Source organism: Drosophila montana, unplaced genomic scaffold, assembly GCF_035044405.1.
Source record: "Drosophila montana isolate Dmon_TW-CO22-7 unplaced genomic scaffold, ASM3504440v1 contig_2178_1, whole genome shotgun sequence".
Classification (NCBI taxonomy): Eukaryota; Metazoa; Arthropoda; class Insecta; order Diptera; family Drosophilidae; genus Drosophila; species Drosophila montana.
In genome coordinates, this window is record NW_026997075.1 from 2,926,512 (window position 1) to 2,943,676 (window position 17,165).

Here is a 17,165-nt window from a genome sequence, read left to right on the forward strand (position 1 = left end):
TCTGCAGCACGGCACGCTTAGCTACAAAGTTGTTCAGTTAATTTGTTGTTTTAATTGTAAGAATAATTATTTTGATTTTACAGTTGAGTGCACAGTTTGTTGCTGCCAAAAAGGCTGTCGCCTTAGAGTTATCGATATTAACGATTGCTGGCCAGGATGGCAGTTATAATTGAAGTGCCGATTAATCGATAATCGATGTGCCTTACTTCCGCATTGCTGTAAGCCTAGCAGCTGCGCATGCGTCGCAGTTGCACGTGCGAAAATCGTGACAGAATTGGCAATTTGCCAATTGCCAGCAATAGATAACTATGGGAGTCAACAAAACTGTATACATACCTACGTATGTATATATGTTACTGTGTGTATGCACATATGGAAATGCAACGGTTTCAATTGTTCCAACATTCTGAAGCGTCACTGCCGCTGCGCTTAGCCACATTGAGTTGACGTTGACGTCAACGGCCGGCTATTGTGTAGCCGGCGCAGCAGCAGCAGCAGCAGCAGTAGCATCAGCGACAATAATAATTGATTTTGATAACAGCTTATTTAATTTCACTGTCAAAAAGCTTGCGCCGCCCCCGTCCCCCCTGCTCCCTGCCCCAATCCCGTTCAGTCATTCAGTCGCGCAGCCTGTTGCCCACTCCCACTAAATACAAATTGCCGTTGCGGCTGATAAATTACACTAATCGCTGCGCTGTGCTGCGACGCTAACGGCGACATCGACGTATTTTTTTTTTTTTGTTGCATTGTTTGCGTGTTTTGCTTAGTCTTCGTTATCGACTCCGTCTCTACCTTTCTCCCTCGCGCTAAGCACGACTTGAAAGCTCGCTAAACAGGAAAGGAAAACGAAGCTTAAGTGCCGTTATTGAAATTCGACCGCTTTTATGCATGTATATGTACATACATACACATGCACAGAAAGTAAATTGCATACTTAGTATACATATAATACATTTAAATTTATTTGTTTGTGACTGCAGAAGTTGACAAGTTGTTATTCGGCCTCGTCTGTAATTTTCCAAACTACACTCGTACAACACGGCAAAAGCGTCAAATATACCGTGTCTGTGAAAAGTTATCGCACACGATGTCAGCGAATGCAATTATCGATAACAAAAATGTAGCAAGATATTTTGAAGTTTCATTTTTGAAAATATAGAAAATGTTAAATGCTCTGAATATTTAGTAAGCGCAGAAACACTTTTGTAAACTTCGTTTTTTGTCCAAAAAGATATTTGCATATACTCCAAAAAGTATGCTATCTTCTGCACACTGTACCTCAACGATTCAGCGAAGAAGTGGAAAGACTCTATACCCCCACCCCCACCCACACACACACACACACACACACACACACACACACACACACACACACACACAATTGATATTTGACCCCAGCCAAAGGGGAGGCAACTCGCTTTAGCCTAAAGAAGAATTTAAACAATACCCACCACTTCACCCGTTCTACTTTGTACAATTCGCGAAGATTTGTTGAGTGGGGTTTGGGGTTTGTTTTTTATTTCAAAATAATCTGTATCAATTTTAGCAAACGGTTTCCGCTATCATCGCTGTTGGGGTCCAAATAATGTCAGTATGTAAATTCGATATGCTCGAAATCTGAGCGTTGGACTCAGTTTAGTAATCTGCTCAGCTTGTGCCAACTACAGCGAATCGATGCTGCCCTTCTTGTTCTTATTCATGCCAAGGTATTCCCACCATGTTGTCGGCCTGGCGGAGCCTGAAGCCGCTGCAGCCGGCGCCTGAGCCACTGCAGTGCCGGCCGCCTGGGCAGCCGTGGTAGCAGGTGTCTCCTTCAGACCTGCTGCGGCCGCAGCATTATTGCTGGCCTTGACAGGCACGGTGGATTCCTTCTTGGACGCCCTCACGCTGTTCACATTGCTCGTCTGGATTGTCGCGCTCGATTGCTGCGGTGTCGGTGCAAGGCTGGGCCGTGGCGTCCCAGTTGCACTATTCCGCCGGCGTTGCCCGCTGGAGAACAGTTTACCCAGGTACGGCATGCACATGGCGCAGAATGATATTCGTTTGCGTAACAGAAATTTTGAACTTGGCAAAGGTCTAAATGTGTTAATGTTAATTTTAAGCTACTGCCTTCGTCTATTATCAAATTTCATCTGAGTTTCCTGGCAACGCAAGCTGCCTGAGCGCCGACGCACTGCTTGCTGCGACAGTCAGCCACAAACACAAACAAACAAACAGGCAGACAGACAGACAGACAGACGGACAGACAGACAGACAGACAGACAGACAGACAGACAGAGACGCAGGCCTTTAAACAATGCGAAGCGACCCAAGGCACAGTGGTTCAAAACACACACACACACTGGCACAATTCAAAAAGCCACAAGACTGCGAACTTGTATTGAATGACATTGAAAGTAAACTCTAATCATATCAATCGTTTTTATACCCTATCATTTTGTCGTGAAATGTGTAACCCATAGAAGGAGACATCTCCGATCCCATAAAGTATATATATTCTTGATCAATATTACTAGCCGAGTCCGTCTATGCAAACGGGTCTCTCAGTTTTAAAGCTTTCGTCGTGAAACTTTGCAGAAGTCACTCTTTCTGTTGCATATTTATCTCTATATATATTTATATATTCGGTCGATAAATAAGTTGTTGTATGGAAAACTTTTTTGTTTTTCAAGATATCTTGACCAAACTCGGCATTTATTAGTTTTACTATGTTCCCCACAATTTGCAAAATCTTATTAACATCGGACCACTATATCATAAAGAAAAGGTTGGTGCTGCAAGGGTATTAAATATTCGGCGTGCCGAAGATAGCCCTACTTTCTCGTTATTTTTAAATTAAGACAGGCATTCTTTAAAGCAGGGCTGAAGACACATACAAATAATTGTCGATTCACGGTTCAAATTAACTTTGGTTGGTGCAGGTTGAAACCAGGTTCTGGTTCAAACCTTGGCTTGTCATATATTTTTAGCAAGTTAATAAAAGAATTTCATTTTTTTTATATAATTGTCCGCTCTAATGAAAATATTGCAAGCCGTAAATATTTTCAAATAGAAATTGCGGGCTAAATTTGAATTTTTAGATATGGCCAATAGTTGGAACCAAAGAAATTTATACCTATATTTTTAATCTGGATTTATTTTAAATGTTTTTTTAAATGCTTTTATTTTCAACCAAACTATTTTTGAATCATAATTGAATCGGTATCGGTTCCGTTGTTTTTTGGACTCGGTTATAATTAAATTAATTATAATTAAATTTTGGGTTCGAACCGGTTAAGTTGACAGATAATTTTGCAGCCTTGTAATACAAATAAATAAAATCTTCCATAAATCCAGCCCAATAATTTTCGTAATAATATTTATTTAGTTAATATATTAAATACGCTTGCACCCAGAAAGTAATACATAAGAAAACTCCGGAGAGTAGTGAAAAATAATTTGAAATTTAGCTCGTTAAGCGTGTTGAACCACGGTGCGCCCAGCATCTGTTGCTGCAGACGTCGCTTGGGGGCAAGTATGTAGCTCTATTTATAGACGCGCTGCATCTGCTATTGTCCGCTGGCAACAGGAAAAGTGCGTGTGTTAGTTTGTTACGAGACAGCGGATAGCAGCCATGGCTTCCTTTGGTGCACGCAGCATGAGCCAGCCGCCGGGTATTAAGATCTGTTGCTGCCGGATATTGACTTGCATCAACTTTGGCTTTGTGCTGTCGCGGGGCGGACTCCTGAAGCTGATGGAGCTGGGCCTGGCCATGTTGTGTGAGGGCCTGCTAATACGCTATGGTGTACCCTATGCGGACTCCATTGGCCAGGCGCTGACCAGTCTATTGGCCACAACTGGCCATTGCTTCACCACGACGGGCATCTTGCTCATATGCTACTGTTTCTCGGATAGATCCTATGGCCTGATTCGACAGTCGCTCTTTGTAAGTATACCTAACGCCCAGGTCATAGGGTCATATACAATCTCAGCCATTTTGCAGGAGACGCTCTTCAATGCCATCGCCAGCTGCATGTACTTCAGCTCAGCCAGCTACATGAGCTTCGCCTGCGTCGTCTGGCTGCATCCTCAGTTTCTGGTGCGTCCCGGCTTCTGGGCGTATCCAGCCATGACCGCCGCCTACGTAAGCAACTGTTTACCCATCAGCTAGTTCCATAACAATATATTGTCTCTCTATTTTTTTGTATCAATACTTTACAGTACATAGGCTTTGCGGCGGCTCTTTTACATGCTATCGACGCATTTCTCGCCTTCAGGCATTTTCGAGGGGTTCGTTAGCAACTAATTACGGTATGTTACTAATATTAAATTAAGCTCTTAGTCTTAATATGCTAGCATAAGTTAAAACTCCCTGAAAATTAACAACATGTATTCTCATACCATTCTCATAGTCATATAAGTGAAATAATATATCGCGGGTAATCCCGGCCTTGCCCGTGGCACGTATTATTCATTAAGTTATTTTGCATTGGAAATAAGTTTGATGGAAATCGGACAAAACTTAAAACTTCGGCCAAAAAATCTTTAAATCGCATTTTCCACCGATGAAGTTTGGATTCTGCGAAAAGTGTGAAACACGTGTCAAATGATATTTCACATAGATCCTTGGAAATGAATTTGAGCGCGTAACGGCACCCTACAAATTTTTGACCCCCATTTCCACCAAGGAGGAATGAATTTTTCGAAAAGTGCGAAAAACCCCTCAAATGAATTTGAACAAATATCTTTGAAAATGAATATGAGGCCGATCGGATGGTAAACAAAAAACTTTCATATAAACGTGTTTCGCGATTTTTCCACACATACGGGTGGAATTAGCCGAAACCCCGTCTTAACGTCTACCTTTCTCACATAAGGTAACTACAGTGAAAACTTCAACTTCCTTTCTCTTACGCTCAGTCAGTCAGTCAGGACAAACAGTTTTATATATAGAGATAGATAACTACTATCTATCAAATAAGTTTAGATATTTCCAATAGTTGGGAGCCAGGTGAATCGGTAATCGATTTCAAAAGCAATCATTACACAAACAATCCTAACATATATCTATATCCTATATCCTGCATTCCGACATGCATTGTTAGAAACGTTGAAGAGCAACTGAAAAATCTTACTTTACTTTGAAGCTTAGATACTATTTATACCTTAATAATAATAAATTTACAACTTGCATACAAGGTTCTTATATTTTTAATTCCTGAACTTGTATATCCTTTTAAGATTGTTACGTGGCTTCGGTTCACTTATTTATTTTAATATTTTACTTCTCTCTCGCTCTCTCTCTCTCTCTCTCCTGCCCATTAAACAGTTCATATTTTTAATATTAACCACGCCAATCTCAATCTGGCGTTGAATTTTTGATAATCGGATTTCATGTACTATATGTGGAATATGCTCCATGGTAAGCCTTATTTTCTCATTTGATCTCGCCCATATGCCAAAAAATTGTAGTCCACAGTCATTGTTTAGATGCATTTATGCAGTTAGGTACGGTAAATGTGTTATAAATAAATATAAGTACAAGTACATATTTAAAGGCACCATTAGTTGAGAGATTTACAATAAAAGCATATAAGTATATGTAAAATATGATGTAAATGGACTGGTTCGATTATCTTGGGCTTGGTTTGCATTCTGTTGGGCTTTAGCCCGATAGCACCATGTGCAACAGCCTGCTGCTGATTGTGAAAGGCAGCCGCCTTTAAGCCATTTTGTTAGCCGCTTTGAATTTTCTATTGAATAAAAATAATTTATGAAAACAGTTGACCAACTGGAGCGAAGCAATATACTTAAGCTGTTTCAGCGCCTGGCTGGTCTCGAAGTCGGCCTTAAGCAATCCAATGCGCACCCAGCGCGGACGCTCGTGAATCACCTTGTGTATGATGAATTTGAGGCCCAGCAGGAGATGCTCAAAGATGACGAACGAGAGATCCGGTATGGAGGGCACCCAGTGCGAAAAGAATTGTCTGTTAAGTGCGAAGCATCTGTTACAATGGATGTTCAACAACAATTACAAAAGGTTGCTACTCACTTGACATTCGGCTGGAGGAAGAGCAGGCCGCAGTTGCTCAGCAGCGACATGACGGATAGCAGCTCGAAGGCCAGTTGCCAGGCACCAATATTCTTGGCACGACGGGCGAATGGGCGCTTGAAGATGTTGCACAGCTTAAACATGTCAATGTGCACGGCAAATACGTTGTTGATGAGGGCGCCGATAGCGGCGAAGGGCGCAACGGCGGCAAAGAGCACGACATAGCCAAACTGTATGCAAACCTGCAGATAGTCCTCGTAGGTGGAATGATAGGCATCCAGGCCGGACTCATAAAATGCTTGCTCGTAGCGTGGCTTATTGCTGATAGCGCTTAATTTCTCCGGCTCCACCTCCTTGTGGCGATACTTGGCGTATTTCTGGCGCAGCACGGCCATCAGCGGTATGCCAATTTCCTGTGCTATGCACAGCAGCTGGAAGATGAGCAGCTGCATCATCAGCTGGTACTTGAGTTGCCTGAGATCCTGCAGCACGAACGCAATATAAAACTGTGAAAAGAAATTGTTAACAATCTCGAATAGCATCAGCTTGTTGACCCGATGCCGCTCGTACTGCGAACGTGTACGGTGATTCTCCAAATTGGTTAGGAATGTGGCGAGCTTCTCGTATGCCCACGAAAAGATCGCAATTAGCACGGACTGCACGATGACAGGGATATAAAGCAGCCACGAGTCTGCACCGAAATCGGCCAGCACCTCGGCCTCGATCTGGAACTGGTAGAGCGCAAACCAGCCGGCAGCCACCACACAGCCCAGCACCACCGGATACGAAATGCAATACATTTGCAGGTACGTGAAGCGCATGGGATAATGCAGTGTCATCTTGCCAGTTATGGGATCCGGCTTCAGTTGACCCTGGTAAGCGGCGCGCGGTTTGTCCAGGCTGCTCATCTCAATGGTGCCCCAGCGATAGGAATAACCAGCACATCTACGTTTCCACAGTTCCAAAAATATCTAGAAATAAAAAGGAGTCAAATCCAAGCACCAAACTACGTACAGGCACTCGGCTCATCACTTACTGTTGTCCACACAACGTAGAAGCTACACACCAGCGACAGATTGAGTTCCATTATGCATTGGAGTATGCCAAAAAGAGCAGGAAACACCAGCGCCTTCGTGTAGAACTCAATGAAGCCAAAGTAAAGTCCAATACTGGAGCCAAAGTAGTTGCGTATATCCTCTATGGGCAACGTGGTGCGCTTGAGATTCAGCTTGAATCGATCCAAATATAGCTGCAAATACAGTTTTTATAATTGATTTGCTTATTCATGGATCAATCAACTTAATCACAGCTTTTCTAACTTTATAGTAAATCACAGTTGATAGATATTTGATGCGTTATGTGTGATGTTTGTTTTGGGAGTTTTTTAAACACCCTTGACTAGTACATACAATATCATGCAATGGAAACATGTCCTCGATGTAACCTTTCTGTATGTAGGATCTTATGGGCGGCTCCACAACATCTTTAATCAGCACGGGCGTCTCGCAATAGTGCAGTATCTGCTCCTTGGTCATGCCCGGCAACAGAAAGTCCGAGACGCAGCCATGGTTAAACTTTTGCATGCTGCCCGTGGTTGTCATTTTCTCTAGTTCCGCCGCATCGGCCAGACGCAGCAGCGTATCCAGACTGGCAGACAGATACAAATACTTTTCGGTTTTGCTAAAACATAATAGGAATGATATGGAGAATCTTTATGGGTGCGAGCATATCGAACAGCTTACCTAACAATTTCCAGTGTAGTTTGTATGTCAAACTCCTGAATGATCTTCTCCACATCCTGACAGTGGCGCAGCTTGGCCTTTTCCGTGAATATAATAACTATATATGTCTGCAACAAATATGCAATGCATATATAGATATACATACATACTTTTATTGTATTGTAAGGTATTTATTATTGCCCTTGCTGGGGGCGCACAAACTGACCTTGCCAAACGTCTCCGCTTCCTCGTCGTCGACATCGTCGATGGTGCCATATTGCGAGCGTTGTCTTTGCAGCGCCTCAAGCTTTAAACTACGCTGACGCCGGAAAAGTTGATTTTCAATAATGTTTCTGGTGCGTGGACCTAGAATATAGGGGGTTTAGTATTTGTATATATGTATTTCTTGCCGAGACACGTATATTTGCATGGATTTCCATAGGCATACACCTGCATGTATGTATGTACATACATATGTATATCACGGCGCACTACTCACTCTTAGCATCTTCAGACATTATTTATGAGTCGTCGTCGCTGCCTGCCGCTGCAAATGCGAATAACAATGCCAAAATTTTGCCAAAGCGGCGAGTAAGTGTCTCACTTATGTACACAATCTTATACATATGTGCACACGCACACATACATATGTATGTTGATACTACTTACAGACGGGCGTTGATGTGTATGCGTGTCTGTATAATTATTAGGTTTGCCCCAATGCCAGCAAAAAAAATTGTTTAATAACGCCAAAACATTTCAAAACGTGGCCAGTGCCAGAGATCGTGGCTATTTTAACATTTCTCTGGTTATTGCCGGTTTCTGTTGTTGTTCTTTCTTTCGCATTCGCACTCATATGTATTTGTCTATGTGTGTGTGTACATGCACAGTTTGTGTTCTTATTTAAGGCAGCTCTCAGCGGCGCTGACGTCACAGAGCCAAGCTAAACAGCTGATTAAGCGACTGCTGTTGATCGAGTTTAATGGACAGTATGCTGTTCACATCGAATTGAGCGCAAGGCACAAGCCCTTAAGCTAAATACTATACGTCGTTAAAAATAAATACTGTAATTTGTGTGTAAGAATATCCCAGCGATACAATTTCTATCAGTTTTTACAATATTGTCATATCTAGGTTAATACTGAAATCTTAAGTTTCATATAATTCTCTCTTGTATATTTATTTCTGACATATCATCATCAGATCTTTGGAACAGTTTTTGTATAATATCATATACATATATAGCATGTCGATTGGGATTGATTTGAATCTAGCGCCAGTTTCAAACGGGATCTTAAATCGAAATGAAAACAACAACTTTCTTTGATTGTGATATTTTTTAAAAACTCTAATATACAATTTATTTAACAATTCTGCTTATTTATTTAGTATTCAGCACTATGCAGATAGCTTTTTTTTTCAATATTTAACAAACATTTTATAAAGAATGGAAACATAATAATTACAAATTACACATAAAAACGCTTTTGACACTTTACAATTTAAACATATAGAGACGACGCAATAAACTACTTCCAAATCACAGTCACATTCGTATCCTTTTCAATATCCTTCTCGATGGTGCACGGAGAGAGTCCAGTCTTGCAGCAAATCTCATCAAAACTAATCAGCCCCGTATACATCTTCTGGCGACCAGATGGCACTGATCCGGTAAATACCGGATATTTCTGTATGCAGCGTATAAACTTGTGCTGCAGCCCGAATATGACCATTTTACGCTCATCGATGTTGTGATGTTGCGGGCACAGGCGCTGACAAATGGCACGGAGCGTGACGCCATGCGTCATGGACGCATAAAACTGAAACATTCTCTGCACGCTGGGCAGCATTTTATCTGGCTGCAGAGCCACGTACTTGCGACAGGCATTGCTCAACGCTGTGCTCTGTATGAGGTGCTTTAGGTTCTGGGTCATATAGACATTGCTGTACTTCAAAATGGGCAGCAGCTGCACAACGCCGTAGTAGACCAAATTCTGTATGCAGGACTTTACTAAATCAGTTTCCACATCCGCCTCGGCGGCTATGCGAGCCACATGATTAATGCCATTGATATAGGGCAATATCTGAGAGACAGAGAAACGCACACAGTTCATTTGATGGCATTTTAAAGATAAACTTGCTGTACCTGTTGAGTTGTTAGATCCCAGTTTTCGAGCGGTGTATCACGCAAATTGGCCAATAACAGGGGCACCATATGGTCCTTGACTGGTGGCGGATCCGGCTTATGCATGACAATTTTCAAATAGATTGTGTTGTCGCCTTCAACAATGGTGGCCACTTTGCGCTCATTAAGATCCCGGAGCACTGTCTCAAAGATATTTTGTAGCCGCAGCTTGTCGTCCTCGCGCGACAAAAAACATGATTCCTCCTCCATCATAATCAAATATTCGGACAGCTTCTTCACCACCGGCTCATATTGCACGGAGCGGGCACGGGAATCACACACAAAGCACAGATTAAAGAGAAATGCATTGCGAGCATATTTCTGCTGGTCCTGTATGCCAACTGGGTAACCAACGATTTTTACGTCCATCGCATTCACCGTTAGAATGCAGCGCTGCAAGTGCTGCTTGGGTATAATGTACACGTTGATGGCATCGAAGACCTCTTTCGAGATATAATTTTCAGGCACCTAAAAACGCAAGTGTTGCTTATTGGTTGACCGCCTAGATAGACCCACGCCCAGCATACCTGACAGCTGATTTTGCAGCCCGCAGTGGCGTGGAATTCGCTAAGAAAAATGCAGCGTATTTTGCCTTCTGTGCTGCCGCCGGTTATTCCGGGGCCGCCTTCCTTTGAGTGGGAGTGCATACTTATCAGTTGCACTTGCCGCAATCACCGCATTTTATAGACTTGGAATAAGCTTCGTATCGTGGTTGAATATTTGGCCAATCCGCAATATGTTTCCATTCGCGATTGAGTTGACCAGGGTTATTGCGAATTATATGCGCAGATACTTTTACTCTCTCTCTTCCTCTCTCTCTCTGCGCACCACGTCACAACTTTAGGCATCTATATTCGAGCTGAGTGTGCCCCATAGGCATTAAGCCTTCTTGTATTCTTTGCTTATCTCATGTTGACATTGCGCCTGCAGGCAACAATCTGAATTCACTTAGGCCATCAAGTTCCTACACAACTATATTCCTTCTTAGCTGAAGCACCGTGGAACTGTGACGCAATTATTTTTCGTTTCACTCCCACAAAATATTTCACGATCATTCAGAAACTCAGTTATGAACCAGTTCGATCAAGTTGATCTTTTAACGTTGAACTACTCTTTCTTGAAGGTTAATTGTTTCATTAGATGACTTTTGCTAATCGCAATCAAGATACCGAATGCACAATTCACGGAAATTTCGTAGATTAACTTTAAACTCAATTATCCAACCATAACGGCCGCGAGCCGTGGGTGCCAATAAGAAACAATAAGGTGGCTAAGGCTAAGGGTTAAGGACTAAGGCGCCAACTTTACCGAAAATATGCTTTTAGTGTAGTCACTTTTTAATAGAAAATCCACTTGCACCCTCTCGGAAAATTGGCAAGCAAAATCAAATAATTTTTCGTAACATTTACCCATTTTTGTTCTATCAATTATATTACTAGAAACAAAGTAGAGTTAGCAGTCCGGCAACGCCTTGCTTCAACTGAGTAGTGTTGTAAAGCGCAAGATCCGATTGCCGGCTGGTGGTATCGAACATTGATTGCTCGATATCCGTGCTTTCGTCTTTTCTGTGCAAAATTATTTCCCTCAGCATATTTTGCACTTTTTAATAGTTAATCAATTTGAAGAAATGACGAACGAAAGCACAAATGTTGCTGAACGGCTCAAGGTGGGTCCGCGTGAAAATGTCACTTATCCTATAGTCATGAAATATTGCGGACACTGCACCATGCCAATAGAGGTAAAAGAATTTCGCATATTGTCGAAGGTGCATTTGTCGTTTAACAAATGGTTTTCAGTACTGTGAATACTATCCGGAGTACGATAAATGCAAGGACTGGCTGGAACGCAATCTGCCCGATGATTTCGAGCGTCTTAAAATAGAGGAAGAGCAGGCTGCGGCAGATGGCACAGATGACGACAAGAAGCGTCAGAAGCGGGGTGGCAAGGGGCTGCTGCGTGTCAAAAAGAAGGAGGATGTCCCCAAACGCATATGTGTATCACGTGCTGCCCGCGGCAAGAAGAAGTCTGTAACAGTGGTTACCGGACTGAGCACCTTTGGTAGGTGTCATTCCCGCAATTTGAAATGGATACACTTATGATTTTGTTCACCCGCCTACAGATATTGATCTCAAAGTGGCTGCAAAGTTTTTTGGAACGAAGTTCGCTTGCGGTTCGTCAGTAACTGGCGATGATGAAATTGTCATACAGGGCGATGTGAAGGATGACTTATTTGACGTCATTCCCGATAAATGGGCCGAAATTGATGAAGATGTCATCGAGGATTTGGGCGATCAGAAGCGTTAATCTAACATCATAGAACCAATAGCCATTTTCGTCCTGTTTAAGAAATGTGCTTATTTTATACGCAAGTTACATCAAATATAAAAAGATCTAAACTCTAGTTATCCCTGCGCCTGGTTCGGTTGCAACTGATCCGCGCCAGAGTTATAGAAGTGTTTGCGCGTCAGCTCAATGATGGCCTCGTTCTCCTCGTCGGTAAGTGGGATTTTATTGTCATCAATGAGCTGTAGCAAAATATTTAATAGTAACAAACACACTAAAAGACTTAAATTGCGCTCACCAGTTGAGTATGCAGTGCACTAGTGGGCGGATCATTAACCATTTGTAGCATCTCGTGGGGCATCAGCCTGTAGGCGGCCAAGTCGCACAAGTAGCCATGAATGGACTCACGTGTTTGTGTTTTACAAGGCGATTCTTCCAGGAACTGTAGAGCCTGTGTAAATAATACTTTTTCTTTAGTTTTGATGCCAGTTTTGACATTCTGCTCGACATGTTATACCTCGTAGGTGACCGTAGCCAGGTTGCGCATTCCAAACTTCTTTTTGGTGCCCTTAATCTGTTGTAGTAGATGCATTACCTCTAGATTGGTGACGTACGCATAAGTGGCATTAACGCTATCAAGAATTAAGTATGTTAATACAATTTTCTCAGTTCGTATTAAACGCTTCACTTACGTTTCCATTGTGTTTAATTATTATTTAGCCTTAAATAATTTGTAAACATTTTATAGCCAAGTGCGAGTAGCATCGATAAGAAGTGGTATCGATAACTGATTACAAGTACTTGGCGCGAACAATCGATTCCTTTAATATTACTGTACAATGCCAATCACAGGTAGCATTGACAAACAACGGTATCGACTAGTGAGTACAAATATTTGGCGCGAACAGTTGGATTCCCTTAATACTAATATGCAATTCAGACACGTTTATTTAACTAAATTCTAGTTGCACTTTTATATTCACTTAAATCGACACGAATCCAAGTAACCGAGGAATATTTGTAACTTTCGTCCCAAAGCATTCTGTTGACATCGAATCAACCACTGGTAAAACATCGACCTATCGATATACCTTAGTAATTTAACATTACTACTTAAAATTGAAATTCTTGGCTTTTCCTCAGTTTCTCTTCAATTTTCATCTAAATTAATAACAAAACCAAAATGGGGATTGCAGAGACAGACAAAAGGGTACAAAGAGACTCATCAGACGTCAAGGCCCAAAAGGCCAGAAACCGCTCGTTTTTGAAACGACGCGCTGTGCAATTGAGCAATTGCTATTTGCAGAGCAACTGGAATCTTTGCACACATTTGCAGCGCCAATGGAATCGCCGCCGATTGCGTCGCCTCTTCTCGTCGGATAAGCACTCTGGCAGGGATTCCAATCGTTCCAATCTGAAGCAACAAAGCTGGTCGTTTTTCTGGTACACCTTGGTGCCCATGTTTTTGGTGTTGTGCTTCAGCTGCGGCATCACGTTGTATCAAAATACCGACGCCGTCTCGAAGTTCATGCAGCGTTACTCTACCCAGTATCAGGCTATAGTGCACAACAAGCTGAACTACTGTGATCGCACCATACCTTTGCACGAAATATTTGAGCACATTCACGAGAATGTCATTAATCAGGAGGTGGCACTCGAACAGCTGGAACAGGCGTTGGCCAATCAAAGCTCATTTCAGGCCATTGCGCTGGTTGGAACTTCGGGCGTTGGCAAAAGCCTTACAATGCGAATGCTGCAGGAGCAGTATCCATGGTCGGAGAACGTCCAGAATATTGCCTGGAATGACTATGAGCTCACAGACGAGGAGGCACGCTACCAAGCCGTATGGGGCATGCTCAGCAACCTGGCACATTGCGGCCGCAATTTGATAATCATTGACAACATGGCCATGTGTGATTTGGAATATGTATCATCAATTAATTCATTGATACTATCAAACACTGACGTGGCCAGTGGTAACAACGACCTGGACAAGAAGCAGCTGACAATCATCTATGTTTTCAATCTGAACGGCATGCTTCCGGAGGAGCACTACAGCCAGCAGCTAAAGATGCTGCAGAAGTTGCCGCCAACCACGGTTATACCGTATCGTGTTTTTGGGCCGGCTGATCTGGAAAAGTGTGTGCGCCACGAGGCCAAAGTGGTGGGTCTTGACTTGGAAGAGCGCTATGTCGAGGAAATGGTCAACACAACAGATGTGAAGGTCTCCGGATGCAAGACGGTACGTTCTAAGGTTTTGATCTATGGGCTGCCACAGTCGAATGACGAGAAGAAGAAGGAGAAGCACAGCCAGACTGAAATGACACCTATCGAGGGTCACTAAGACCATAATACTGACTAAGCCTTTAGCTATGCATGGGTGGTTTTTCAACGAGTTCAATTTTCTTTCTTTCGGCATTTAAGTTTGTTAAACCAAAACCAAGGTTACGCTTCTAGCATTTTTCAGGGGGAATAATGGGAAGTAGAATCCTGTAAAATTGAAGTGTTACTTAGAATCTAAATGTACACTTGCATATTAAAATAATCCACATTCCAATTATATTTAAAAACATTTATTTAAGTTAATGCCAATACAAGGGAACATAAAGTTCATATTGAGCTTCGAATATGACTGACAATTGTACTAAGATATTTAATTAGCTTTAAGATTCCTAAATGTAATCTTGATAAAATGGCCTACTCAGCCAATATTCTCTGATTGTGATTATCTATGCATAAATATCCAAGTAGCTATAAATATATGTATATATATATAATTAATTGTCCAAATATGTTGTGATTGTATGCCCTCGCAGAGGGAACTCTATTTTCTCACAAAGTGTAAAAGGATGTCTAAAAATATTTCGAACGTGTGTTAATATAAGACAAAAGACATTGGTCAAAACAAAAACCAGTATTTAAAATTAATAAAAATTTGCAGTTAAATTTCAAGTCTCATAACTTGGTTCGATCATGATTTGTCGTTTTGATTAAGTTTTCAATGGCTGTGTTCTGTGTGCTTGACTTATGCAAATTGTTTATCAAAGGGCATTGGATTATGTCATAAATATCGTATTCAGTAAGGCATACAGTTTTCTGTCTAAGATACAGTATGTTACTTATTTGTTAGAATTTCTTCTCCCTTTTGTCTTCAAAATTAAATTTCGTATATGTTTCGACTCGCCTCTCCAAATAAATCGAATATTTCATGTTTTACCAACTAACAAGAGGAATCTCTTGAATTCTTGTGAAAAAGTGACGAAGACCTTGAGTCCAGAAGGAGTCAGACCTCTAATATCGAATATCGAGAATATATATATATATATATATATATATATATATATAGAGAGAGAGAGAAAAACTGCAGCTCAAGCGTTTAAGATGGCTCTTCACGAGGAAATTGGCAATGTGAACATCTGGTGGTTTCCGCAGGACTTTTGCCAATCCCGATTTGGCGATTTCCGACAGAGCGGTACCAATTCCTGTACCCTAATCTCATTAATACTTGCGGATAAGGTGTCCAAGATGCCAAGCTTGTGCCAGAACGTAGCTGAGTTCCCAGAGGTTGCCTGGGACTTAATTGGCGAATCAATCAACGATGGCAATAATGTCTATCACGACCTAATATCGGCGAACCTCAATATTAATATACCGGACGCATTGTCAGCGATACGATCGCATCAGAAGATCAACTTTCGCTTAGAGGAGTGGTTCTTCACCCAGGTTGGCTCCGATCCACTCAGTCCCATGATTGTCGGTGTCGAGCTCTCGCGCATCTTTACCACCACACTGGAGGTGTTCCAGCAGGGCGACGGCTGGGACGTGCCCTCCCATCTGTTTGCCGCCATTGTTGCCGACTGTCGCACCGTCATGGTCACCATCGATCTGCGCACCTCGATTGCAGCCATCATTGACTCACACCAGCATGGCAGCGATGCCGGCGCCGTTTTTGCCCAAAGCAGCATACATTACATTAGCGACCTGATGTTCTGGTTCATTAGCATGTTAGATCACATTTATTCAAGCCATCCAGCGATTTTCGAGATCTCCTTCCTCTGCTCCATGCCCGACGTGGCGCTGCGAATCCCGCCCGCCGTCGAGCAGTATGCGAATGATATTTGCAAGCCAAAGGAGAAGACTTCGAAAATGACATAATAGTATATATATCATATATATATATATATATATATATATATTTATATATGTGTGTATATATATGTCTAGCTAGTCACATTATTAATTTCACCAGTTCCAAAACACCACCCAGTTCCATCCAAGAAACATGAAATCACAGTGCTGACGCTCGTTGGTTATTTTTATGTGTTAACGTTGAGTTTCTAATTTCCTGTTTCTGTTTATTAACACAAATTTCAAGCGGGCGAACGACCGTGATACGTACGTATTTATTCAATAAATCATAAATGTTCTCAGGTTATGTTCAGAGATCATTTTCTCAATTTCTCAATGCTCATTTTTCTCTGTCCATCTTTGTTAAATATTTGACAAGCAGTTTGACTGTCGGTTAAACTTCTACACGGAGAATAAGTAAACCCAAGCTTCATCTCAGGTTTTATAATTCGGGATCACGTGTAACAGAATATATACCCTGTAAAAACAAAGTTATGGTTTCGTGAAAATGTTTATAAGAGGCACTTTCCATATTGTAAATCTATGTCATCTGTCCCGTCGATCTCAGAGTCTGAGAGGGTCCTGCTTGTACACGATAATGTTGATTTTATTTCAAAAGATCGATAACTCGCTCCGCTTACAGAAAATTGATAAATATCGATAATGACATCCTGTTTTTGTTTTTTTTAGCTCATATATAGTATTCACAGATACCTCTCGCTTTCGCGCCCCTCCTCCAATGAAGAAACGTGCAAGTGTTGAAAAAAAAAATGTGTGTTGTTTTTTATTGTATAAGGTAGTAGTAGGTAGCATATAA

General features: G+C 41.8%; 8 protein-coding genes across 9 annotated transcripts; 4 read left to right on the forward strand and 4 right to left on the reverse strand.

Moving 5' to 3' along the window:
- Positions 1-1,661: 1,661 nt before the first annotated feature.
- LOC135427549 (uncharacterized) lies at positions 1,662-2,024 on the reverse strand. The gene has a single exon (XM_064681083.1). The coding sequence runs from the start codon at positions 2,022-2,024 to the stop codon at positions 1,662-1,664; it is 363 nt and encodes a 120-aa protein (XP_064537153.1).
- Positions 2,025-3,192: 1,168 nt separating this feature from the next.
- sing (MARVEL domain-containing protein sing) lies at positions 3,193-4,777 on the forward strand. The gene is made up of 3 exons (XM_064680987.1): positions 3,193-3,925; positions 3,983-4,123; positions 4,201-4,777. The coding sequence occupies exons 1-3, from the start codon at positions 3,614-3,616 to the stop codon at positions 4,276-4,278; spliced, it is 531 nt and encodes a 176-aa protein (XP_064537057.1). The 5' UTR covers positions 3,193-3,613; the 3' UTR covers positions 4,279-4,777.
- A 684-nt stretch (positions 4,778-5,461) lies between these two features.
- Positions 5,462-8,575, reverse strand: Axs (Abnormal X segregation). Its single transcript, XM_064680892.1, has 9 exons — positions 8,422-8,575; positions 8,252-8,299; positions 7,979-8,118; positions 7,774-7,880; positions 7,441-7,711; positions 7,068-7,280; positions 6,032-7,002; positions 5,790-5,966; positions 5,462-5,732 (listed from the first exon to the last, which is right to left on the reverse strand). Exons 2-9 carry the CDS (start codon positions 8,268-8,270, stop codon positions 5,702-5,704), a joined length of 1,929 nt encoding a protein of 642 aa, XP_064536962.1. The 5' UTR covers positions 8,271-8,299; positions 8,422-8,575; the 3' UTR covers positions 5,462-5,701.
- Positions 8,576-9,170: 595 nt separating this feature from the next.
- Positions 9,171-11,016, reverse strand: Nprl2 (Nitrogen permease regulator-like 2). The gene is made up of 3 exons (XM_064680893.1): positions 10,465-11,016; positions 9,899-10,405; positions 9,171-9,836 (listed from the first exon to the last, which is right to left on the reverse strand). Exons 1-3 carry the CDS (start codon positions 10,582-10,584, stop codon positions 9,282-9,284), a joined length of 1,182 nt encoding a protein of 393 aa, XP_064536963.1. The 5' UTR covers positions 10,585-11,016; the 3' UTR covers positions 9,171-9,281.
- A 444-nt stretch (positions 11,017-11,460) lies between these two features.
- On the forward strand, positions 11,461-12,338 carry DENR (density-regulated protein). The gene is made up of 3 exons (XM_064680895.1): positions 11,461-11,675; positions 11,734-11,995; positions 12,057-12,338. Exons 1-3 carry the CDS (start codon positions 11,565-11,567, stop codon positions 12,239-12,241), a joined length of 558 nt encoding a protein of 185 aa, XP_064536965.1. The 5' UTR covers positions 11,461-11,564; the 3' UTR covers positions 12,242-12,338.
- Polr3I (RNA polymerase III subunit I) lies at positions 12,267-13,070 on the reverse strand. 2 transcript variants are annotated; one of them, XM_064680896.1, is made up of 4 exons: positions 12,913-13,064; positions 12,738-12,852; positions 12,519-12,671; positions 12,267-12,462 (listed from the first exon to the last, which is right to left on the reverse strand). In XM_064680896.1, the coding sequence occupies exons 1-4, from the start codon at positions 12,918-12,920 to the stop codon at positions 12,340-12,342; spliced, it is 399 nt and encodes a 132-aa protein (XP_064536966.1). In that variant the 5' UTR covers positions 12,921-13,064; the 3' UTR covers positions 12,267-12,339. The 2 variants fall into 2 exon arrangements, with proteins under 2 accessions (XP_064536966.1, XP_064536967.1); XM_064680897.1 differs by having other exon boundaries at positions 12,444-12,685; positions 12,913-13,070.
- Positions 13,071-13,139: 69 nt separating this feature from the next.
- LOC135427400 (uncharacterized) lies at positions 13,140-14,780 on the forward strand. The gene is made up of 2 exons (XM_064680894.1): positions 13,140-13,286; positions 13,364-14,780. The coding sequence occupies exon 2, from the start codon at positions 13,404-13,406 to the stop codon at positions 14,562-14,564; it is 1,161 nt and encodes a 386-aa protein (XP_064536964.1). The 5' UTR covers positions 13,140-13,286; positions 13,364-13,403; the 3' UTR covers positions 14,565-14,780.
- A 521-nt stretch (positions 14,781-15,301) lies between these two features.
- On the forward strand, positions 15,302-16,685 carry LOC135427403 (uncharacterized). Its single transcript, XM_064680898.1, has one exon. The coding sequence runs from the start codon at positions 15,602-15,604 to the stop codon at positions 16,373-16,375; it is 774 nt and encodes a 257-aa protein (XP_064536968.1). The 5' UTR covers positions 15,302-15,601; the 3' UTR covers positions 16,376-16,685.
- The last annotated feature ends 480 nt before the right edge of the window (positions 16,686-17,165 follow it).